At 42.9% G+C, this 25,695-nt stretch overlaps 1 protein-coding gene across 2 annotated transcripts in view; it reads right to left on the reverse strand.

Moving 5' to 3' along the window:
• Window positions 1-14,355: 14,355 nt before the first annotated feature.
• The window catches only part of LOC148000480 (uncharacterized), a 29,841-nt gene continuing 18,501 nt past the window's right edge, over window positions 14,356-25,695 (reverse strand). For both annotated transcript variants that reach the window (XM_087589400.1, XM_087589401.1), the window contains 3 exons: window positions 15,494-21,102; window positions 15,069-15,391; window positions 14,356-14,509 (listed from right to left, as the gene is read on the reverse strand). In XM_087589400.1, the coding sequence (XP_087445526.1) occupies window positions 14,487-14,509; window positions 15,069-15,391; window positions 15,494-21,102 (5,955 nt within the window). In that variant the 3' untranslated portion in view covers window positions 14,356-14,486. The remainder of the gene's footprint in view (window positions 14,510-15,068; window positions 15,392-15,493; window positions 21,103-25,695) is intronic.

Genomic DNA, 25,695 nt, shown 5'->3' on the forward strand with positions numbered 1-25,695 from the left:
GCTTATGAACATAAAAGAACCTCACAGAACACCAAATTGATTAGTGTTCCCAACACATAATAATCTCTTCACAAAACGAGAATGGTAGGAATTAACACTCATTGGCTATTAATATCTCTCAATATAAGTGAACTCATCTTCCCCACTAAAAAGACACAGCCTGACAAGCAGGATGTGAAATTAGGACCAAATCTATGAAAAATAGGAATGGAAGAAGTTTCCCAGAGTAAAGGCACAGAAAATATCCTCAACAACATCATAGAAGAAAACATCCCAAACTTCAAGAAAAAGATGCCTATCTACACACAAGAAGCTTAAAGTACAAATAATACTTTATTGTGCCAGAAAAGAAAATCCTCCAGCTACATAATAACCAAAACAGTAAATCCACCAAAAAAGAGAGAAAATTAAAAAGCGGCAAGGAGAAAGAGGCAAGTAACATATTACATATAAAGGCAAACCAATCAGAAATATACCGAACTTCTCAACAGAGAATTAAAAGCCAGAAGTGCCAATGAGATGTCTTCTAGACCCTAAGAGACTACAACTGTCAGCCCAGACTACAACACTTAACAAAATTTTCAAACAACATACATGGAGTAAAAAGATATTTTGTGACAAAACCAAATACAAACTATATCTTTCTACTAATCCATACCTACCAGGGATGCTACAAGCAAAACTCCAAGACAAGTAGAGTAACTGAACTCAACAAAACAGAAGAAATTAATAATCACACAGCAAAACCAATAGAAGAGAAAGACATGCAAACCAACATCAAAATAATAAGTAAAAGCAATCGTTAGTCATTAATACCTCTGAACAGGAACAGATTCACTTGCCAAACAAAAAGACAGGGTCTAAGAGAGCAGATGTATAAACAGAATCTATCGTTCTGTTGCATATCGAAACGGAACTCAGCCACAAAGATAAAAACTACCACAAAATAAAGGGCTGAACCAAAGGACTGAAAAGCAAATGGACCCAAGACACAAGCTGAAGCAGTCAATCTAATAACTGGTAAAATAGACCTTCGATCAGAAATAATCAAAAGAGATGGGAAAGGACACTGCATACAAATCAAAGGAAAATACACCAACATGATGTCTCAATTCTGAACAATGCCTGAGATGCAAGGGCATCCTGCTTCATAAAAGAAACATTTACTAATTTGGCTAAAGCTTAAACCACACCTCAAACCTCACAAATTAAGAGTAGGGGGCATCAACTACATATTATCACTATTATGACCAAAGGACATGTCACCAAAAGAGAAACTAAACTGAAAAATTATGCAACTCATAGATGGCATGTACCAAATGGACCTAACAGATATCTACAGAACCTTTCACACAAATAAAAAATATGTACCGTCTCAGCATCTCATGGAATGTTCTCCAAAATTGAACATATATAGATACAGATCTACATCAACAGATAAAAGAAAAGGGAAAAAAAGAACCAACAACAATCCCCCCAAAAAACTTTTGCATCTAATAAGGTCACCATGGACTAAAGCTGGACTACATCAACAAGAAAACAACAGAAAGCATACAATCTGATAGAAACTGAACAATGCTATGCTCGGTGACCACTGGTGCAAGAAGAAATCGAAGACTTTCTAGAATTCAATGAAAATGAAGGCACAAAACATCCCAACTTAGGGAACACAATAAAAGCAGTGCAAAAGGAAAGTTCATAGCACTATGTCCCTTCATAAAATGGAGCAATTTCATAAAAGCAGCTAAACATCAAATCTGAAATATTGAAAAAAAGAAGCAAACAGGCTCAAGAGAAGATGGTATGAAAATTAAACATAGAAACATGGCAAACAATACAGAGAACAAAACCAAGGGCTGCTTACTCAAACCCACTGACATGTGATTTGACACCCATCACAAAACAAGGTGACAAACTCAAGTGAGAGTAAATGCTGGCAGGATGTGGAGCAAAGGGAAGTCTACTCCATCACTGGTGGGTGTCAACAACAACTGGATATCAATTGGGTGGTTTCTCAGAAAACTGAGAATAGTTCTACCTCCAGGGCCAGCTATAACTCTCCTGGGTGTAGTCAGAAAGATGTCACACGATACCAAAGAACCACATCTTAAACTATGTTCTAGTAGCTTTGCTCATACCAACCAGAAACTGGAAACAACCTAGATGTCCCTCTACTGAACAATGGATAAAGGAAAAGATGTGTACCTACACGATGGCATACTATGCAGCCATTAAGAACAAGGGCAGCATGAATTATACAGTCAAAGCAATGGAACGTGAGAACATCATCCTGAGTCCCAACAGGACATGTGTGGTATGTACTAACTTATAGATGGTTATTGGCCAAAAAGTGCAGGTACCATAGAACTATCCACAGACTCAGAAAAGCTACACAAGAAGGAATGCACAAGTGAGGATGCCTGAATCTCACTTAAATGAGTGTACAAAGCAGTCCTAAGAGGAAGTCGGAGGGAGTGAACTGAATAGAGAAGAGATACAGAGGGGTAGGGAGGGGTTCAGAATCAGGTGTGGGGAAGGAAGAGGAGTGATGGGTGGAAGGTTCTGAAAATGAATGGAAATCTGCAACTGACAAGGGTGAAGAGCAGGGGGCATCTCTGATGAGACAGAGACCTAGAATCATTGAGGCACCCAAGAAAAAACTGGGATGACCTTAGCTGTGACTGACCACGTTGGGGATATGGCACCCATAATTTATTTTGTCTACCAAAAATATTGCAAGTCCAAGGTTAGAGCAGAGACTGAGAGTATGGCCAACCAAGAGCAGCCCAAATTGAGACCAATCTCATGAGCAGGTACCAATCCCTGACATTATTAGTGATATTCTTTAATGTTTGCAGGCATGAGCAAGCTGTCATCTGAGAGGCTCCATCCAGCATCTCACTTGGACACATAGATACAGATACCCACAGCCAAACAGTGGAGGGAACATGGGAATCTATGTGGAAGAATACAGGAAAGTACCCAAAATGGGATAGCAATTCCACAGGAAAACCAACAGAGTAAACTAACCAGAACCCTTGAGGCTCTTAGGCTAGGGACCACCAACCAAAGTACATACATGGGCTGGGCCTAGGCCTCCCCGACCTACATAGCAGACATGCAGCTTGGTCATCATGTGGGTCCAAAGAACTGGAGCGAGGGCTATCCCAAAAGCTATTGCATATCCTTGGGATATGTTGTTCTAACTCGGCTGATTCGTCGGGACTCAATGGGAAAGGAAGCACCTAGCCTTGCAGACACGTCAAGTGCAAGTCTCCTACCCACTCAGGGGAGAAGGAGTGGGAGATGGAGGAAGGAATGTGTAAAAGGAGTGACCAGGAGACAATCGATGAGCTGAATTTAAAGTGAATAAGTAAAGAAAAATTATATTAAGTAAGAATAATAATTTATAGACCTGAGATATGGGTCAGCATTTAAGCACACGTGGTGCTCTTCCAGAGGACTACAGTTCAGTTCTCAGTCCCGTCTCTAAAACTCTTACTCCAACTCTATGAGAATGACTACTTCTGGCTTCATAGGTCACATGTACACATACTTTTTTTTTTTTATTAACTTGAGTATTTCTTACTTACATTTCGAATGTTATTCCCTTTCCCGGTATCCGGGCCAACATCCCCCTAACCCCTCCTCCTCCCCTTCTTTATGGGTGTTCCCCTCACCATCCTCCCCCCATTGCCGCCCTCCCCCCAACAATCACGTTTACTGGGGGTTCAGTCTTAGCAGAACCCAGGGCTTCCCCTTCCACTGGTGATCTTACTAGGATATTCAATGCTACCCATGAGGTCAGAGTCCAGGGTCAGTCCATGTATAGTCTTTAGGTAGTGGCTTAGTCCCTGGAAGCTCTGGTTGCTTGGCATTGTTGTTCATATGGGGTCTCGAGCACCTTCAAGCTCTTCCAGTTCTTTCTCTGATTCCTTCAATGACGGTCCTATTCTCAGTTCAGTGCTTTGCTGCTGGCATTCGCCTCTGTATTTGCTGTATTCTGGCTGTGTCTCTCAGGAGAGATCTACATCCAGCGCCTGTCGGCCTGCACTTCTTTGCTTCATCCCTCTTGTTTAATTGGGTGGCTGTATATGTATGGGCCACATGTGGGGCAGGCTCTGAATGGGTGTTCCTTCTGTCTCTTTTAATCTTTGCCTCTCTATTCCCTGCCAAGGGTATTCTTGTTCCCCTTTTAAAGAAGGAGTGAAGCATTCACATTTTGATCATCCGTCTTGAGTTTCATGTGTTCTAGGCATCTAGGGTAATTCAAGCATTTGGGTTAATAGCCACTTATCAATGAGTGCATACCATGTGTGTTTTTCTGTGATTGGGTTACCTCACTCAGGATGATATTTTCCAGGTCCAACCATTTGCCCCTTGAATTTCATAAAGGCATTGTTTTTGATAGGTAAGTAATATTCCATTGTGTAGATGTAACACATTTTCTGTATCCATTCCTCTGTTGAAGGGCATCTGGGTTCTTTCCAGCTTCTGGCTATTATAAATAAGGCTGCTATGGGCTGGAGAGATGGCTCAGCAGTTAAGAGCACTGTCTGCTCTTCCAGAGGTCCTGAGTTCGATTCCCAGCAACCACATTGTGGCTCATAACCATCTGAAATGGGATCCGATGCCCTCTTCTGTGTGTCTGAAGACAGCTACAGTGTACTCATATAAATAAAATAAATCTTAAAAAAATAAATTTTTAAAATGAAAAAAGACAATGTGGGATACCATTCACCTACTAAGGACAAAGATAATGAATTTTGCTGGTGAATGAATAGATCTTGAGAGTATCTTCCTGAGTGACATAACCCAGACCCAAAAGACATGGATGGTATATACTCACTTCTAAGTGGATATTAGCAATAAAGTACAGGATATCACTACTATACTCAGGAACAAAAGAAGATGAGCAAGAAAGAACCAAGAGAGGATTTTGAATCTAACTTAGAACATACTGTAAAATAGTCAGAGGAGGCAGAGGAAGGAAGGAACTAGGTGGGAGTGGGTAAATTTGGGACAATTGAGTGTTTCAGGATCGGGTCTGGGGAGATACAGAGGAGATGGCTTGACAGCCATGAAAATGAATGGATAGCTGCAGCTGGTAGGGGTGGGGTTATGGAAAAATTTTACTTGATCATCACATTAGATGCTGATAAAGCCATATAAAAACAAACACCCCTTCATGTTAAAAGTCTTAGAGACCTCAGTGATCAAATTTGCATACCTAAACCAGCCAATAGACAATAACAACTTAAATGCAGAGAAACTTAAAACCAGAGAGTAAGCAAAGCTGCCCACATACAAAGGAGACCTCGCAAAATCTACCAAAGTACACCTACACCAAGGTGATAAACCCTTACAGAAAAGTGTCTGGATACAAGATTAACTCCGAAAACCAGCAGCCCTCCCTCATACAATAGTTAAAAGAGATAAGAAAAAATTCAGCCAAGCAAAACCCTTCACAGTAACCACAGGGAACATTAAATAGCCCAGTACAACTCTAATCAAGCTACTTAAAGTCCTGTCTGTCAAAAACATTATGTCTCTGAAAAAGGAATTAACAGGACATCTGAAGATGGAAAGGTCTCCTATGCTACAGATGGATAGGATTAACAAGGTGAAAATGGCCATCTTATAAAAAGCATCATCACATTCACTGCACTTCCCATCAAAATTGCAAGACAGTTATTTACAGACCTTGAAAGAGCAATTCTTTCAAAAAAAAAAAAAACCCAAGATCGCTAAGACATAGATAGATAGATAGATAAATAGATAGATAGATAGATAGATAGAGTTAGATATCGATATAGATATAGATCTTGAATAATAAAATAATTCTTGGAGGTATCACCATCCCTGATCTCAAGACATATCACAAAGCAATCATAACAAAAGTTGTATAGAATTAGTACAGAAACAAAAAGTTGATAGGTGGAATCAAATGAAAGAAAAGACACACATATCTACCAACACATGATTATGACAAAGAAGGCAAAACCATACAATGGGGGAAAAATGAAAGTATCTTCAACAAATGATGCAGGTGTAACTGGATGTCTGCATGAAGAAGAATGCAAATAGATGAGTATTTTTCACCCTGCACAAAACTCAAGTTCACATGGATGAAAGACCTCAGCATTGAAGGAGAAACATTAATATCCTTGGAACATTAGTACAGTAGACAATTTCCTAAACAGAACACCAATGTCCCAGCCTCTAAGACCAACAACTGATAAATGGGGACTCATGAAACTGAAAACCTTCTGTAAAGCAAAGGAAACCATTAAAGGACAAAACAGAAGCCTACGCATTGGGAAAAGATCTTCACCAGTCCTGCACTTGAAAGAGAAATAATGGTCAAATTATATATAAAAACCCAAGGAGTTAGACACCAATAAACCAATTGGAAAGTGAGGTAAAGTGGTAGATGGAGAATTCTCAACAGAGGAATCTCAGGAGGCAGAGAAATAGTAAATGTTCAGTCTTCAGTCATCACTGAATGCAAATAAAAAGAACTCTTAGATTTCATCCTACCCCAGTCAGAATGGCTAAAATAGAAAACACAAGTGACAGCACATGCTGGCAAGGATATTGAGCAAAGGAAACACTCCTCCATTGTTGGTGGGAGGACACATTTACAACCCCCTTTGAAAAGGAACTTGACAGTTTTTTTTCTAAAAATTAAGAATGGATGGGATTGGCAAACATCATAATGGATGAGGTAACTGAAACCGAGAAGGACAGGCATGGTATGTACTCACTTAAAGGTGAGGACCTTAGCAGCCATAAATTACAGAATAACCAGGCCACAGTGCACAGACCTAAAGAAGCTAAGTAATGAGGGCCCAAGGGAAGATGCGTGAATCTCAAACAGGAGAGAAAATGAAATAGATATCAGGATTCAATTGAGGGAGGGAAATTTGTGGGAGATGGGGAGGGGAACTAAGGTGCAGAGCAGGTGTTGTGTAGGAGCTGGGACAGAAGATACCAGTGGAGAGGCATCTCTGTCGTGAAACAAAGACCAGGAACCATGGGGGCTCTTAGCAGTCTATCTATGGAGCTGAGACTCGCGGAGCCTACTAGCAGCAGGTGATATGCAGCTTTCAGTGGTCATCTTCTGTACACAGGGGAGACTTCCAGGAGAAGGAGGAGAACACCAAAGCACTCAGAAAAACATCAACCCAAAATTTATCCTACCAGCAAGATAGGCAGGTTAAAATGGAACGGACATTAAGGACATACCAAACCAATAACTGGACCAACTTGAGACCCACCCTGTGGAAGAGAGCCAATCTTTGACTCCATTAATGATATTTTGCTATGCTTGCAGACAGAAACCTTGGATAATTCTTCTGAGAGTCTTCATCAAGCCCTGGATAGAAACAGATGTGCACACCCACAGCCAAATAAATATCAGGTGGAGGTTGGGGCGTCTTGTGAAAGAGTTGGGTGAAGGATATTGAATTCAAAGGAGGACAGTGCCATTGAAGGTTCAGAAACACAACAAGAAAACCTACAGATTAACCAACGGGGGCCCATGAGGGCTCACAGGGACTGAACCACCGATGAAAGAGCACGCAAGGCTGCACATAGACCCCATATTCACAGGTAGCAGACGTGCAGCTTCACGTGCTCTTCATGTGGACTCCTGGTTTACTGAACTGAGGGCAGGTTCACATTCTGTTCACATTTGGATTCCTTTCTGCTAGCTGGGCTGCCTTGTGTGGTCACAGTAGGAGAGGAGCTAAAATGTCTGCACTATTTTATCTAGGGTGAATAAGACCAGCTACAATATAGTAAATTTATATATGATATAAAAATCTTACCTTTGTTAAATCTGACATGCTTCACTTTTTTTTTTATGTGCTGGTCTTCTTGCACTGTGGCATAGATTTTAAAGTTATGGTTATCGTACTATTCATAAGAAAAACATTTAGCGAGCATTTGAAGCCCTTTATATTTGAGTCCCCTGTGTCTTAGTTTAGATGTTTACAAACATTCTTTTTTGAAACCGGATCTCACTATGTAGCCATGCTGGTCTGAACCCCACCCCATAGACCATGTTGGACTTAACTCACAAAGGTCTATGTGTCTCCTACCTCCCACAGTCTGGGATGTAATTCATGGAACTACAGGTCTAGGCAAATAATCTTTAATTCATTTTTCAGCAAATGATTATGATTATTGACTGGTATCCTCCCGAATTTCACAAGAGAAAACATGAGGCATGGTTAAGTTTTAAATAGAGCACAAACTAAAAGGCTCGAGAAAGCATACACACAATCATTCCCTCTTTCCCTCCCTTCCTCCCTCCCTCCCTCCCTCCCTCCCTTCCTCCCACTTAAAAACTCTAATGACAAGATTTGCCTTGCTCAGGGATGTATGGCAGTAGACTCTTAGGGAACACTAGGAGGAAAGATTCCAGGTCTGCAAGGAGATAAGAACTCCAGAGGACAAAAAACAGAGTGAAATAACCTGGACACCTGGGGTTCTCAGAGACTGAACCACCAACCACAGAACATACACGGGCTGGACTCACACCTTCCCACTCATATGTAGCAGAAGAGTAGCTGGATTTTCATATAGGTCCCAGTCAACTGGGATGGGGCCTCTCAAAAAGCTGTTCCTTATATATGGGATACCTCCTTCTAGCTGAGCTGCCTTGTCTGACCTTGGAGAGAGAGGAAGTGTCTACCCTTGCAGAGACTTGAAGTGCCTGGGTGTGGGGATATATAGGGGATCCATGACTGCTCAGAGGTGAAGGGGAAGGGGAACCGGAAAGGACTGTAGAATAGGGAGACTGAGACAGGGTCAGTGAGTTTGATGTAAAGTGAATAAGAAAAAATAAAATATTTCAAAGAGCATTAAAGTTTTGAAATGAGAGTGAGCTCTCTCTAGAAAGGCTCACCTTAAAGCACAGATCTGTTGTCTGGAAATAATGGCTCAACATAAACAATAGGTAAACATGTGTACTAAACAGGGAATTTCAGCATAAACAATTTTATTTCATATGGAAAGGAATATAGCTTTGTAAGATCATTTTGTAGAGCTAAACATTAACAAAGTCTAGGACAAGATTTATAATTCTACAATCCAGAATATGTGGAAGGAAATGAACTATTTATATATCCACATTGAAAGCTCCATCTGAAATATGACAAAAAAATGTCTTGGACTGCAGTATCAAGAACATTGCTGGTTCATTACAGGATGAAAGTTTACAGAAAACCTCCTAGCAAAAGGTAGTTTTCTGCTGCATTGGACATTTCAAAACTCAAACAGATCATTAGGAAACACTATTTATTACCTGTGATTATGTATGTATAATTCTAAACATGTGGCTTATGCTGTCATTTTTAGAGTCAGAAATTATAAAATTTCAGACTCAGGGACTGGGGGTGTTTATTCATGGTAGAACATTTGCCAATGACACACATGACCTTTAATTCAGTGGCAAACTGTGTCAAAATAAAAAATACTGAAGTGGACCAACAGCTGATCTAGCTTATTCTTTGTCTTGGTTCATGACTCACGAACTGAACTACTGAACTATGTAGTAATCCTGGTACTGCTGTTCTTTTGTTGTGTTGGAACAGTCTCCGTATTTCCTGTGTCATAAGCTTTCTAAATATTTGTCTCTGAGTTTTTCAAATCATTTAATATCATTTTAATATTCATACTTAAGTAATTGTCACCATCAAGAACAACACTAAGATTGTAGGGAAGGGAGAGGTAGCAATGAATATCCTAGTAAGAGCACCAGTGGAAGGGGAAGCCCTGGGTCCTGCTAAGACTGAACCCCCAGTGAACTAGACTGGTGGGAGGAGGGCGGCAATGGGGGGAAGGTTGGGAGGAGAACACCCATAAGGAAGGGGAGGGGGAGGGGGATGCTTGCCCGGATACCAGGAAAGGGAATAACACTCGAAATGTATATAAGAAATACTCAAGTTAATAAAAAAAAAAAAAAAAGAACCTATTCTGCATACAGGCAACATCCTTTAGGATAACCCATGCTGTAATTGTTTGGGACTCACACAAAGATCAAGCTGCACATCTCCTACCTATGTGTGTTGAGGCTTAGGACCAGCCTCTGTATGTTCTTTGGTTGGTGGTTCAGTCTCTAAGAGCCCTAAGAGTCCAGGTCAGTTGATTTTGTTAGTCTTCCTGTGGCGTTCTTATCGTCTGAGGGACTGCAATCCTTCCACTTATTTTTCCATGACAGTCTTCAATATCCATCCAATTTTAGCTGGGAGTGTTCATCTAAGTCAGCTTCTGGGTGAACCCTCTCATGGGACAGCCTATGCTAGACTCTGTCTGCAAGCATAACAGGATATCATTAATAGTGTCAGGGACTGTTGCTTGACAATGTGATGGGTTTCAAGTTGGGTAGGCTAGTGGTTGGCTTTTCCCTCAGTCTCTCCTCCAGTGTCCTGCGTGAGCTCTCCAGCAAGAATACATGGGAACACACGAATTCTTACTGCAGCTAAACATTTTTTGAATCTTAAGGAGAGGCCCGGGACGCCGGCAGGGCGCGGCTTATATACACCCTAGTGGGGCACATCCACACCTGATTGGTCGCTTACCCAAGGTCTCATTAGGCACACCCCGGAGTGGGCAAAGACCTGGCACGAAGGCACTCTTGCACATGCACACACAGTTAACTTCCTGAAAGGAAGTCGGCTGGCGCGGCGGAGGCCAGCGCCATCTGGTGGTGGCGAATGTTATTGCGGCCCTCTACACTCCAGCCCTGTTCCTTCATTGACTGTAGACAGGAAAAAAATTGGATGTAAAGTTTTGCGGTTGGGTCGATGTTCGAATTGCTCCAGTGGGCTTCCTGCGTAGCTAGAAGAGCCAGTCACCCCAGGTTCTGTATCCCCAAGGCTATGATTCACAACCTCCAGTGATTCTTGTGTGCCTCCCCTATCCCATTCTCTGTCTCTCTCTCTGAGGTTGTACCCTCACTCAACACCCTTACAAGTTACAGATCTCCATGTAAGGTTTGTATGTAAGCTTGTGGACATGACCTGTGGATGATTAACAGACTATGGCCATTTTTTATGCGTGATTGACAGGCTGTGAAAATTTCTTCTGGATGACAGAGAGTTGAGAGTTGCTTGTAGATGACTGACAGGACAAGGAGGTTTCCAGTGGATGATTGACAGGACTTAGGCAATTCTTATGGATGATTGCCAGGCTGTGGGATTTCCCTATGGATAATTGACAGACTATGGAGGGTTTGCGGACAGATTTTTTGATAAGCTGTGTGTCTTGTGGATGAGTGACAGGCTGTGGGTCTTAGGCTGGATGATTGACACAATGTAGACATGACCCACTGATGCAGTTTTCAGACCACGTGTATCTATGTAAATTCTTACCAACAAATGAACAAGGAAACCCCCAGTCACTAGTACTTTGATTTTTTTTTCATTTCCAAATTTCATTTTTTATGCCCAGGAGTAATGTTTCTGTATTTGCTTCCATCAGGATCACAACATGCTTCTTAGGTAATAGATAAAGTATCAATGGTAACACAGGGACTAAAAGGTAGCAAAGCAGGACTTCACGCTTTATGGTAAAATGGTCAATGTGTGCCTGGACTTACACCAAAATTGGTAAATATCACTATGAGGTGAGAAACAATGGCACCCCAGCTCCTGGATTTTAGATTCAAAATGGTTTAAGCAAAATGAAATGAGGGTCCCAAAGACCAGGGTTCATTTCATAATATATAAATTTATGAACTGTAAGGATCTTGACTGGCTAAAGAAACAAAAAGGTGTAAGAATGGGACAATCTTGAGAAATAGTAGAATGGGGATTCTACACAGTACATGTGGGAAGTTACATGTGGGGAGTAAATGGACTGACAGAATGAAAAACTACAGTTCATCAAGTCGGAGTATTTAAAGAATATGTTCAATAAACAGAGGAATATTTTGGAATTAGAATGCATAATTTATTATTTATATGAAACTGCAGCTTAAAGACTAATTAATTAAGCCTTTAGAACTACAAGATGATCAAGAAGCATGTGGACAATGGAATGTCTACTACTGTGCTACTGGTTCTCCTTCCTAAGCTAGTACAGCCTAAAAATAGGAAATAAGGGATAGAGACTGGGGTGCTTGGTAAAACTCAATTGGCAAAACACTTGTCCTAAAAACCTCATTGCAGATGTGGGTATAATGGGGTCCCCAAAACTTACTTTCCTGCAAGTATGAAGATAATTTTGCTCCAAGACAGAAAATCAAACACACTAGGGATTTGAGTGAGTGAACAGTCTCCAAAATGGAGGGACCAGGGGTGGAACGAAAATGAGGGTTGATGGCCTGAATTCAGTCCCTAGAACCCACAGTCTAGCAGAACAGAACTGTCAAGTGGCATTGTCCTTTGGCCCAAACACAGTAATCCACGTGTGGGGGGTAAAGTGAGAGAAAGACAATATCAGTCTCTATCTTTCATATGTGGATCAATGCACAAACAAGATGTACACATGTACACAATGTGAGTACTGGGGTTCAGGGTCATAGATCCAATTCAAAATGTCTTTGACCCATCTGCAAACACAGGTCACATTGGAGTAAAATGTTCTTAGTGAATTTTTTTTTACGTAAACTAGACAGTGTATTGAAATTTCATAAGATTTTATGATAAAATTTACCATGTTGAGATATATATATATATATATATATATATATATATATATATATATATATATATATATATACCTTTAGAGATGGATGGGCTGTTAAGAGTTCTAGTTTTGATTGTAGAGCTCTCAGTTTTAATTGCTAGCACATTGCTGGTCACTCACAACTATCTGTAACTCCAATTCCAGGGGAACCAGTACTGAATTCTATCACACATACTGCATAGAAAATGCAGTACAGCAAAAAATCTCCTACATATAAATCTAATCAATTTAACGATATAAAAAGAAAACAAAATGCAATTTCTTTAACTTAAACATGTTAAAGTGCTCAATAGATGAGCTCTAAAAGAAACATTGGAAAAGTATTTATGACTTAATTCAATGATTTTGTTTTCTTATAGAAGGCCTAGGATTGGCTTTCTTTAGTTATACAGGCCTCTTATGCCTAGGAGCCCTAAATAGGAATGCAATCCAGTGGGGCTCAGTGAAAAGGAAGGTAAGCATGACCCTTCCCTCTCAGGAGGCAGCCCATAAAATACAGGATGCCCATGATAGACTCTACAGACCCAAGAAGGTAGAAAAAGAAGGGCACAAGAAAGGATATTTGAGAATATAGAATGGTCATGGAAGGCATATGGATGGATGAAAAGAGCTGATTAAGAAAGGAGATAGAAAGGGATAGGGTCAGGCAGGGTTCAGTGTGGGAAGGAGGAGGGAACCATGATAATGAATGGAGATCTGTAACTTGTAAGGGTGTTGAGTGAGGGTACAACCTCAGAGAGAGAGACAGAGAATGGGATAGGGGAGGCACACATGAATCAGTGGAGGTTGTAAATCATAGCCTTGGGGATACAGAGCCTGGGGTGACTGGCTCTTCTAGCTACGCAGGAAGCCCACTGGAGCAATTCGAACATCAACCCAACCACAAAACTTTAAATCCAATTTTTTTCCTGTCTACAGTCAATGAAGGAACAGGGCTGGAGGAGAGACTGAGGGAAAAGCCAACCACCAGCCTACCCAACTTGAAACCCATCACATTGTCAAGCAACAGTCCCTGACACTATTAATGATATCCTGTTATGCTTGCAGACAGAGTCTAGCATAGGCTGTCCCATGAGAGGGTTCACCCAGAAGCTGACTTAGATGAACACTCCCAGCTAAAATTGGATGGATATTGAAGACTGTCATGGAAAAATAAGTGGAAGGATTGCAGTCCCTCAGAGGATAAGAACGCCACAGGAAGACTAACAAAATCAACTGACCTGGACTCTTAGGGCTCTTAGAGACTGAACCACCAACCAAAGAACATACAGAGGCTGGTCCTAAGCCTCCACACACATAGGTATGAGATGTGCAGCTTGATCTTTGTGTGAGTCCCAAACATTTACAGCATGGGTTATCCTAAAGGATGTTGCCTGTATGCAGAATAGGTTCTTCTAGCTAGATTGTGTCCTCTGGACTCAGTGGGAGAGGAAGGGATTAGTCTCACAGAGACTTCATGTTCCGGGGTGGGAAGATAACCAAATGGCCCCTACCCACTGAGAGGAGAAGGAGAGTGGGGCACAAGGGAACAATTATGGGAGAGGCTGACAGGGAGGGGGCAGTGAGCAGGATGTAAAGTAAATAAGTAAATATTAAAATTGAAAATAATTGAAAAAAGTTTCCAGGAAGCATCACATGGCACAACTGAGACTCCAATGAAACAATCAATTTTTACTTCAGTCTACAATCAGATTGAACATTTTATTTTAAAATTTATATATATGATCAATTCTCCCACACAGACTGTGTTTTGATATTCCAATCGATTCTGGAGGAGCATCAAGGGTCTAGGGATCAGGAGCCGCAGCCACTAGAAGAAAAAGAAGAATTATCAACAGTATCATCAGGCACATCACTGGTGATATTGTCATGCCCAGCATCAACAACATCAGTGTCATTATCATCTGGATCAATGTAGAGAGAAACAGTGAGAAGGTGGATGCTTCTCTTGTTATTTTTAATCTCAGAAGTTGCTTCTATTGGAATGTTGCGGTCAAAGGCTATGCTAACTTCAGAAGTCAGAGTTCAGAATGACAGCAATAAATAGACAATAACATTTAACAGGAAGTTTTCCCGGCTTAGTCATTCAGGAAACACATGTTTTCACTGGAAGTGACAATAATCTCCTCATTCTAGAATAGGAAACATCCAAGTAGGAAAAAATATTACCTGGTCAGTTGTATTTCTCTAAACTGGATTTGTTACATTATAAAAATTATTTTCTATAAATTGAGAAAAAATAAATTTTTCAGGTTCTAGGTTATGCGTAAATAGCCCTATAGAAGTATGAAATTTATTAACAAAAGAGACCTAGGTTTCTACTAAATCAATCTTAATCTATTTTAAGCTACTATTTTAGTTTAACTTACCTGGTCCGACTCTCTTGTTAGTGGGAGCTCCTTGGCCATTTTCTTCATGCCATGCTTGTTGAATTTGGATTTTCATCCATGTTATGATGGATAAAAGTGAGGATATAAGCCATATGAAGAGCAAAAAAGGTATGCGTGGTATCTCTGTTGCCCGAAGATATCCACTCTCCCTGAGAAGGTTCAAGCTGTGGTTTATTGGTTCAGCTCGTGCGGAAGCATGAAAAATATCCTCAGCACCCTGAGTAGCAGGCAGACCTTCTTCTACGTCAGGGGTAAAAGAAGATTCCTCATCTGAAGTAGCAGAATCAAATATTTCTTCTTCACTAAGGGATATCAAAAGAGTCAGGTTAGTCATTTGAATGGAGTCAAGGGAATAACAAGTGCAGGAACCAGGAGTGGGCTCTGGGTCAGCATGGGGTTTGTACCTTGTACTCTCCTTGTAAAGAGGTAAATCAACAACATAATCCAATCCAATGTGACTAGCTGGTCCTGAGTCATGACTCTCAACTAACACACTACTGTCAGCAGCACATGTAACAGACAGCCGAGGTTCAAGAGCAGCCAGACAGTCAGCAACAATGGCAGGATCTGTAGGCTCAGCATCAATAGCAGCCATACTGTCAGCAGGGTGGGTGGACATACTGGACTCAGGCTGAACAGCAGGCAGACAGTCAGCAGTACTGGAGCAATTAGTATGTTCAGGCTCAACAGCAGTCAGAATGTCAGCATGGTGGGTGGCCATAGTTGGCTCTGGCTCAGCAGAGTCCAGACAGTCAGCAGCTTTGGTGGAATTAGTCGGCTCAGGCTCAACAGCTGCCAAACTGTCAGCAGGCTGGGTGGACATGGTTGTCTCAGACCCAACAGCAGCCTGACAGTCAGCGGCATTGGTAGAAATAGTCTTATCAGGCTCAAGGTCGTCCAGACAGTCAGCAGCAATGTTGGAATTAGGCAGCTCAGGCTCATCAACTGCCATACTGTCAGCAGGGTGGGTGGATTTGGTTGACTCGGGATCAACAGCACCCAGAAAGTCAGCAGCTTTGGTGGAATTAGTCAGTGAAGGCTCAATAGCTACCAAACTGTCAGCAGGGTGTGGGGACATAGATGACTCAGGCTGAACAGAATCCAGACAGTCAGCAGGGTGGTTTGACTTAGTTAGCTCAGGCTGAACAGTAGCCAGACAATCAGCAGCTTTGGTGGAAAAAGTAGGCTCAGGCTCAACAGATGCCAAAGTGTCAGCAGGCTGGGTGGACATGGTTGGCTCAGCCTTGAGAGAAGCCAGACAGTCAGCAGCTTTATTGGCATGAGACAGCTCATGCTCAAGAGCAGCCAGACTGTCAGAACGGTGGGTGGGCATAGCTGGCTCTTGTTCAATAGAGTCCAGACCGTCAGCAGCATTGGTGGAATTATTATGTTCAGGCTCAACAGCTGCCAAACTGTCAGCAGGCTGGGTGGACTTGGTTGTCTCAGTCCCAACAGAAGCCAGACAATCAGTAGCATTGGTGGAATTAATCAGCTCAGCCTTGAGAGAAGCCAGACAGCCAGCATCTTTGTTGGCATGAGACAGCTCATGGTCAAGAGCAGCCAGACTGTCGGCACGGTGGGTGGACATAGCTGGCTCTGGCTCAACATAGGCCAGGCAGTCAGCAGCACTGGAGGATTTAGTCGACTCAGGCTCAAGAGCAGCCAGACAGTAAGCAGCATTGGTGGAATGTGTAGGCTCAAGCTCATCAGTAGCCATATTGTCAGCAGGGTGGGTGGACATAGTTGTCTCAGTCCCAACAGAAGCCAAACAATCAGTAGCATTGGTAGAATCAATTGACTCTGCCTTCTGAGAAGCCAGACAGTCAGCAGTGTTGTTGGAATTAGTCAGCTCATGCTCAAGAGAAGCCAGACTGTCGGCACGGTGGGTGGACATGCCTGGCTCTGGCTCTGGCTCAACATAGGCCAGACAGTCAGCAGCATTGGAGGATTTAGTCGACTCAGGCTCAAGAGCAGCCAGACAGTAAACAGCGTTGGTCGAATTTTTAGGCTCAAGCTCATCAGTAGCCATATTATCAGCTGGGTGTGTGGACATAGATGACTCAGGCTGAACAGAGTCCAGACAGTCAGCAGGGTGGATGGACCTAATTAGCTCCAGCAGAACAGTAGCCAGACAATCAGCAGCTCTGGTGGAAATTGTAGGCTCAGGCTCAACAGCTGCCGAACTGTCAGCAGGCTGGGTGGACATGGTTGGCTCAGCCTTGAGAGAAGCCAGACAGTCAGCAACTTTGTTGGCATGAGACAGTTCATGCTCAAGAGCAGCCAGACTGTCGGCATGGTGGGTGGACATAGCTGGCTCTGGCTCAACGGAGTCCAGACTGTCAGCAGCATTGGTAGAATCATTATAGTCAGGCTCATGAGCAATAGGAATATCAGCAAGGTGGGTAGACATGGTTGTCTCAGACCCAACAGAAGCCAGAATATCAGCAACATTGGAGGAATTAGTCGACTGGGGCTCAAGAGCGGCCAGAAAGTAAGCAGCATTGGTGGAATGTGTAGGCTCAAGCTCATCAGTAGCCATATTGTCAGCAGGGTGGGTGGACATAGTTGTCTCAGTCCCAACAGAAGCCAAACAATCAGTAGCATTGGTAGAATCAATTGACTCAGCCTTCTGAGAAGCCAGACAGTCAGCAGTGTTGTTGGAATTAGTCAGCTCATGCTCAAGAGCAGCCAGACTGTCGGCACGGTAAGTGGGCATAGCTGGCTCTTGTTCAACAGAGTCCAGACCGTCAGCAGTATTGGTGGAATTATTATGTTCAGGCTCAACAGCTGCCAAATTGTCAGCAGGCTGGGTGGACATGGTTGTCTCAGTCCCAACAGAAGCCAGACAATCAGTAGCATTGGTGGAATTAATCAGCTCAGCCTTGAGAGAAGCCAGACAGTCAGCATCTTTGTTGGCATGAGACAGCTCATGCTCAAGAGCAGCCAGACTGTGGGCACGGTGGGTGGACATAGCTGGCTCTGGCTCAACGGAGTCCAGACTGTCAGCAGCATTGGTAGAATCATTATAGTCAGGCTCATGAGCAATAGGAATATCAGCAAGGTGGGTAGACATGGTTGTCTCAGACCCAACAGAAGCCAGAATATCAGCAGCATTGGAGGAATTAGTCGACTGGGGCTCAAGAGCGGCCAGAAAGTAAGCAGCATTGGTGGAATGTGTAGGCTCAAGCTCATCAGTAGCCATATTGTCAGCAGGGTGGGTGGACATAGTTGTCTCAGTCCCAACAGAAGCCAAACAATCAGTAGCATTGGTAGAATCAATTGACTCAGCCTTCTGAGAAGCCAGACAGTCAGCAGTGTTGTTGGAATTAGTCAGCTCATGCTCAAGAGCAGCCAGACTGTCGGCACGGTAAGTGGGCATAGCTGGCTCTTGTTCAACAGAGTCCAGACCGTCAGCAGTATTGGTGGAATTATTATGTTCAGGCTCAACAGCTGCCAAATTGTCAGCAGGCTGGGTGGACATGGTTGTCTCAGTCCCAACAGAAGCCAGACAATCAGTAGCATTGGTGGAATTAATCAGCTCAGCCTTGAGAGAAGCCAGACAGTCAGCATCTTTGTTGGCATGAGACAGCTCATGCTCAAGAGCAGCCAGACTGTCGGCACGGTGGGTGGACATAGCTGGCTCTGGCTCAACATAGGCCAGACAGTCAACAGCATTGGAGGATTTAGTGGACTCAGGCTCAAGAGCAGCCAGACAGTAAGCAGCGTTGGTCGAATTTGTAGTCTCAAGCTCATCAGTAGCCATATTATCAGCTGGGTGTGTGGACATAGATGACTCAGGCTGAACAGAGTCCAGACAGTCAGCAGGGTGGGTTGACCTAGTTAGCTCTGGCAGAACAGTAGCCAGACAATCAGCAGCTCTGGTGGAAATTGTAGGCTCAGGCTCAACAGCTGCCGAACTGTCAGCAGGCTGGGTGGACATGGTTGGCTCAGCCTTGAGAGAAGCCAGACAGTCAGCAGCTTTGTTGGCATGAGACAGCTCATGCTCAAGAGCAGCCAGACTGTCGGCACGGTGGGTGGACATAGCTGGCTCTGGCTCAACGGAGTCCAGACTGTCAGCAGCATTGGTAGAATCATTATAGTCAGGCTCATGAGCAATTGGAATATCAGCAAGGTGGGCAGACATGGTTGTCTCAGACCCAACAGAAGCCAGAATATCAGCAGCACTGGAGGAATTAGTGGACTGGGGCTCAAGAGCGGCCAGAAAGTAAGCAGCATTGGTGGAATGTGTAGGCTCAAGCTCATCAGTAGCCATATTGTCAGCAGGGTGGGTGGACATAATTGTCTCAGTCCCAACAGAAGCCAAACAATCAGTAGCATTGGTAGAGTCAATTGACTCAGCCTTCTGAGAAGCCAGACAGTCAGCAGTGTTGTTGGAATTAGTCAGCTCATGCTCAAGAGCAGCCAGACTGTCGGCACGGTGGGTGGGCATAGCTGGCTCTTGTTCAACAGAGTCCAGACTGTCAGCAGTATTGGTGGAATTATTATGTTCAGGTTCAACAGCTGCCAAACTGTCAGCAGGCTTGGTGGACATGGTTGTCTCAGTCCCAACAGAAGCCAGACAATCAGTAGCATTGGTGGAATTAATCAGCTCAGCCTTGAGAGAAGCCAGACAGTCAGCATCTTTGTTGGCATGAGACAGCTCATGCTCAAGAGCAGCCAGACTGTCGGCACGGTGGGTGGACATAGCTGGCTCTGGCTCAACATAGGCCAGACAGTCAGCAGCATTGGAGGATTTAGTCGACTCAGGCTCAAGAGCAGCCAGTGTGTCAGCACGGTGATTGGACATATTTGGCTCTGGTTCCACATCAGGCAGACTGTCAGCAGGGTGGGTGGACATGTTTAGCTCAGGCTCAAGGTCAGCCAGACAGTCAGCAGCTTTGGTAGAAGTATTATGTTCAGGCTCGTCAGCAGTCAGAATGTCAGCAGGGTGGGTGGACATAGTCGGCTCAGGCTCAACAGCTGCCATACTGTCAGCAGGGTTGGTGGACATAGCGGGCTCTGGTGCAACAGCAGCCCGACAGTCAGCGGCATTGGTAGAAATAGTCGGATAAGGCTCAAGGTCAGCCAGACAGTCAGCAGTGTTGTTGGAATTAGTCAGTTCAGGCTCAAGAGCAGCCAGAGTGTCAGCAGGGTGGGTGGACATAGTTGGCTCTGGTTCCACATCAGGCAGACAGTCAGCAGGGTGGGTGGACATAGTTGGCTCTGGTGCAACAGCAGCCTGAAAGTCAGCAGCATTGGTAGAAATAGTCGGATCAGGCTCAAGGTCAGCCAGACAGTCAGCAGTGTTGTTGAAATTGGTCAGCTCAGGCTCAAGAGCAGCCAGAGTGTCAGCAGGGTGGGTGGACATAGTTGGCTCTGGTTCCACATCAGGAAGACTATCAGCAGGGTGGGTGGACATGTTTGGCTCAGGCTCAAGGTCAGCCAGACAGTCAGCAGTGTTGTTTGAATTAGTCAGTTCAGGCTCAAGAGCAGCCAGAGTGTCAGCAGGGTGATTGGACATAGTTGGCTCTGGTTCCACATCAGGCAGACTGTCAGCAGGGTGGGTGGACATGTTTGGCTCAGGCTCAAGGTCAGCCAGACAGTCAGCAGTGTTGTTGAAATTAGTCAGCTCAGGCTCAAGAGCAGCCAGAGTGTCAGCAGGGTGGGTGGACATAGTTGGCTCTGGTTCCACATCAGGCAGACAGTCAGCAGGGTGGGTGGACATAGTTGGCTCTGGTGCAACAGCAGCCTGAAAGTCAGCGGCATTGGTAGAAAAAGTCGGATCAGGCTCAAGGTCAGCCAGACAGTCAGCAGTGTTGTTGGAATTAGTCAGCTCACGCTCAAGAGCAGCCAGACAGTCAGTAGCATTTGTAGAATTTGTTGGGTCAGGCTCGGCAGCATCCAGGCTGTCAGCAGTAGAGGTGGAAGCTTCACGATCAACAGTAGCCTTAGGAATAGAATTTCTATGCTCAGAAGACACAGCATAGAAATTATCTGTTTTATATTTTTCATCCTAAAACGAAAATTAGCAGTGATACTTTTGATTGAAAATTTACTGATTTTATTCATTCTATCACCCTTCTGATAATGTCAGAACCTGGATTCATAGTCCCCAAACTATTTGTGTATTCTGTCGAAATTTAGCACTACATTCAGTGACATTCAGTGAAGTCTGCTTCCTGTCTGCTTGAGTAATTGGCCCAGAGTTTTTCAAAGTCTTTACTGTGGATCTCTTTAGGTTTATACTTAGATTTCTTCTGCTCTTTGCTACCTAAAGTCATTTTTCCTTGTAAGATGGAAATATATAAATAGAAAGGACAAAATGTGACTCTTGGCCTCTGATGTTTTGCTCTACTCTTCCTCTAAATAATGATTTTGTAATATTCTCTTTCCTTCATATTCTATGGTTCATTCTGCACTATTTCTCTCTAAAACTCTCCAAGTAAAAAGGCCACCTCCCTCCCTCCGCCCCTCCCTCCCTCCTCTCTCTCTCTCTCTCTCTCTCTCTCTCTCTCTCTCTCTCTCTCTCTCTCTCTGTCTTTTTGTACTTTCTGCTGCACTACCCCTCAAGTAGCCACTTTTCTTATTTCTTCGTGAGAGAGTTGGGAATATTCTTTATACCAAATCTTTCTCTGGATAATCACCTTCTCTTTCATGCAATTAAGCATCACTTTTAAACGAGGTGCTTCATTCTATAAACTAAGGTTACATTGATTACTTAGCATTAAGGGTGGGTACTAAGGAAATGTCTACATTCCAGTTTGAGAGATTAAAGGTCTGTGCAAAGGCTGAACCACAGCAATTAGTAGAAATTTGTTTATAAGTAAACAACGCAATCTGGGAGGAGGGCACAGTATCGTCAACTATTCTGTAACATCATGACTATTGCTACACTTACAGGATGTATATTAAGACCTCATCCAGCACCTCTGTGGTGGCTTGAATGTCAACAGCCCCATAGGCTCACATTATGCTTGCTGTGCAGAGCGCTGAATTATTTTCAAAAGGAGTAGGTGGTGGGGCTGTTTTGTAGTAAAACTGTTGCCAGGATGAGGTTTAATATTTCAATAGAGAGACAGAGCTGGAAACAGAGTAGAACAACAGTGCTTTCTTTTGGCATCTGAGACACCGCCGGAACCTGAAGGGACCGACCATATAAACAGTTCTCTGCACCCAAATCCCATGGGAGGGAGAGCTAAACCTTCAGAGAGGCAGACATGCCTGGGAAACCAGAAGAGACTGCACTCTGCACACATTACTGACTCCAGAGGAAAACCAAATGCCATCTGGAACCCTGGTGCACAGAAGCTCCCGGAAAGGGCGGCTCAGAACTTCCTGGTGGCTGCCGCCGCGGAGAGCTCATAAGCAACACCCCATGAGCAACCTTGAGCCTCCGGATCACAGGTAAGACCAACTTTTCTGCTCCAAGTGACCTGCCGGGTCAATTCAGGGCACAGGCCCACAGGAACAGCTGAAGACCTGTAGAAAGGAAAAACTACACGCCCCAAAGCAGAACACTCTGTTCCCATAACTGGCTGAAAGAAAACAGGAAAACAGGTCTACAGCACTCCTGAAAAACAGGCATATAGGACAGTCTAGCCACTGTCAGAAATAGCAGAACAAAGTAACACTAGAGATAATCTGATGGCGAGAGGCAAGCACAGGAACCCAAGCAACAGAAACCAAGACTACATGGCATCATCGGAACCCAATTCTCCCACCAAAGCAAACACGGAATATCCAAACACACCAGAAAAGCAAGATCTAGTTTCAAAATCATATTTGATCATGATGCTGGAGAACTTCCAGAAAGACGTGAATAACTACCTTAGAGAACAAGTAGAAGCCAACAGAGAGGAATCGCAAAAATCCCTAAAAGAATTCCAGGAAAACATAAATAAACAAGTAGAAGCCCATAGAGAGGAGTCACAAAAATCCCTGAAAGAATTCCAGGAAAACACAATCAAACAATTGAAGGAATTGAATATGGAAATAGAAGCAATCAAGAAAGAACACATGGAAACAACCCTGGATATACAAAACCTAAAGAAGAGACAAGGAGCTGTAGATATGAGCTTCACCAACAGAATACAAGATATGGAAGAGAGAATCTCAGGAGCAGAAGATTCCATAGAAATCATCGACTCAACAGTCAAAGATAATGTAAAGCGGAAAAAGATACTGGTCCAAAACATACAGGAAATCCAGGACTCAATGAGAAGATCAAACCTAAGGATAATAGGTATAGAAGAGAGTGAAGACTCCAAGCTCAAAGGACCAGTAAATATCTTCAACAAAATCATAGAAGAAATCTTCCCTAACCTAAAGAAAGAGATACCCATAAGCATACAAAAAGCCTACAGAACTCCAAATAGATTGGACCAGAAAAGAAACACCTCCCGTCACATAATAGTCAAAACACCAAACGCACAAAATAAAGAAAGAATATTAAAAGCAGTAAGGGAAAAAGATCAAGTAACATAAAGGCAGACCTATCAGAATCACACAGACTTTTCGCCAGAAACTATAAAATCCAGAAGATCCTGGACAGATGTCATACAGAACCTAAGAGAACACAAATGCCAGCCCAGATTACTGTATCCTGCAAAACTCTCAATTAACATAGATGAAGAAACCAAGATATTCCAGGACAAAACCAAATTTACACAATATCTTTCTACAAATCCAGCACTACAAAGGATAATAAATGGTAAAGCCCAACATAAGGAGGCAAGAGATACCCTAGAAGAAGCAAGAAACTAATCGTCTTGGCAATAAACAAAGAGAAGAAAAGCACACAAACATAACCTCATATCCAAATATGAATATAACAGGAAGCAATAATCACTATTCCTTAATATCTCTCAACATCAATGGCCTCAACTCCCCAATGAAAAGACATAGATTAACAAACTGGATACGCAACGAGGACCTTGCATTCTGCTGCCTACAGGAAACACACCTCAGAGACAAAGACAGACACTACCTCAGAGTGAAAGGCTGGAAAACAACTTTCTAAGCAAATGGTCAGAAGAAGCAAGCTGGAGTAGCCATTCTAATGTCAAATAAAATCAATTTTCAACCAAAAGTCATCAAAAAAGATAAGGAAGGACACTTTATATTCATCAAAGGAAAAATCCACCAAGATGAACTCTCAATCCTAAATATCTATGCCCCAAATACAAGGGCACCTTCATACATAAAAGAAACCTTACTAAAGCTCAAAACACACATTGCACCTCACACAATAATAGTAGGAGATTTCAACACCCCACTCTCATCAATGGACAGATCATGGAAAAAGAAATTAAACAGAGACCTAGACAGATTAAGAGAAGTCATGAGCCAAATGGACTAACGGATATTTATAGAACATTCTATCCTAAAGCAAAAGGATATACCTTCTTCTCAGCTCCTCATGGTACTTTCTCCAAAACTGACCATATAATTGGTCAAAAAACGGGCCTCAACAGGTACAGAAAGATAGAAATAATCCCATGCATCTTATCAGACCACCATGGCCTAAAGTTGGTCTTCAATAACAATAATGGAAAAATGTCCACATATACGTGGAAATTAAACAATGCTCTATTCAATGATAACCAGGTCAAGGAAGAAATAAAGAAAGAAATTAAAGACTGCTTAGAATTTAATGAAAACGAAGGTACAACATACCCAAACTTATGGGACACAATGAAAGCTGTGCTAAGAGGAAAACTCATAGCGCTGAGTGCCTGCAGAAAGAAACAGGAAAGAGCATATGTCAGCAGCTTGACAACACACCTAAACGCTCTAGAACAAAAAGAAGCAAACACACCCAGGAGGAGTAGAAGGCAGGAAATAATCAAACTCAGAGCTGAAATCAACCAAGTGGAAACAAAAAGGAACATAGAAAGAATCAACAGAACCAAAAGTTGGTTCTTTGAGAAAATCAACAAGATAGATAAACCCTTAGCCAGACTAACCAGAGGACACAGAGAGCGTGTCCAAATTAACAAAATCAGAAATGAAAAGGGAGACATAACTACAGATTCAGACGAAATTCAAAAAATCATCAGATCTTAGTATAAAAGCCTGTATTCAACAAAACTTGAAAATCTGCAGGAAATGGACAATTTCCTAGACAGATACCAGGTACCAAAGTTAAATCAGGAACAGATAAACCAGATAAACAACCCCATAACTCCTAAGGAAATAGAAGCAGTCATTAAAGGTCTCCCAACCAAAAAGGGCCCAGGTCCAGACGGATTCAGTGCAGAATTCTGTCAGACCTTCATAGAAGACCTCATACCAATATTCTCCAAACTATTCCACAAAAATGAAATAAATGGAGCACTACCGAATTCCTTCTATGAAGCCACAATTACTCTTATACCTAAACCACACAAAGACCCAACAAAGAAAGAGAACCTCAGAACAATTTCCCTTATGAATATCGACGCAAGAATACTCAATAAATATCTGGCAAACCAAATCCAAGAGCACATCAAAACAATCATCCACCATGATCAAGTAGGCTTCATCCCAGGCATGCAGGGATGGTTTAATATACGGAAAACCATCAACGTGATCCATTATATAAACAAACTGAAAGAACAAAACCACA

Source organism: Rattus norvegicus, chromosome 16 (assembly GCF_021556685.1).
Source record: "Rattus norvegicus strain SHRSP/BbbUtx chromosome 16, alternate assembly SHRSP_T2T, whole genome shotgun sequence".
Classification (NCBI taxonomy): domain Eukaryota; kingdom Metazoa; phylum Chordata; class Mammalia; order Rodentia; family Muridae; genus Rattus; species Rattus norvegicus.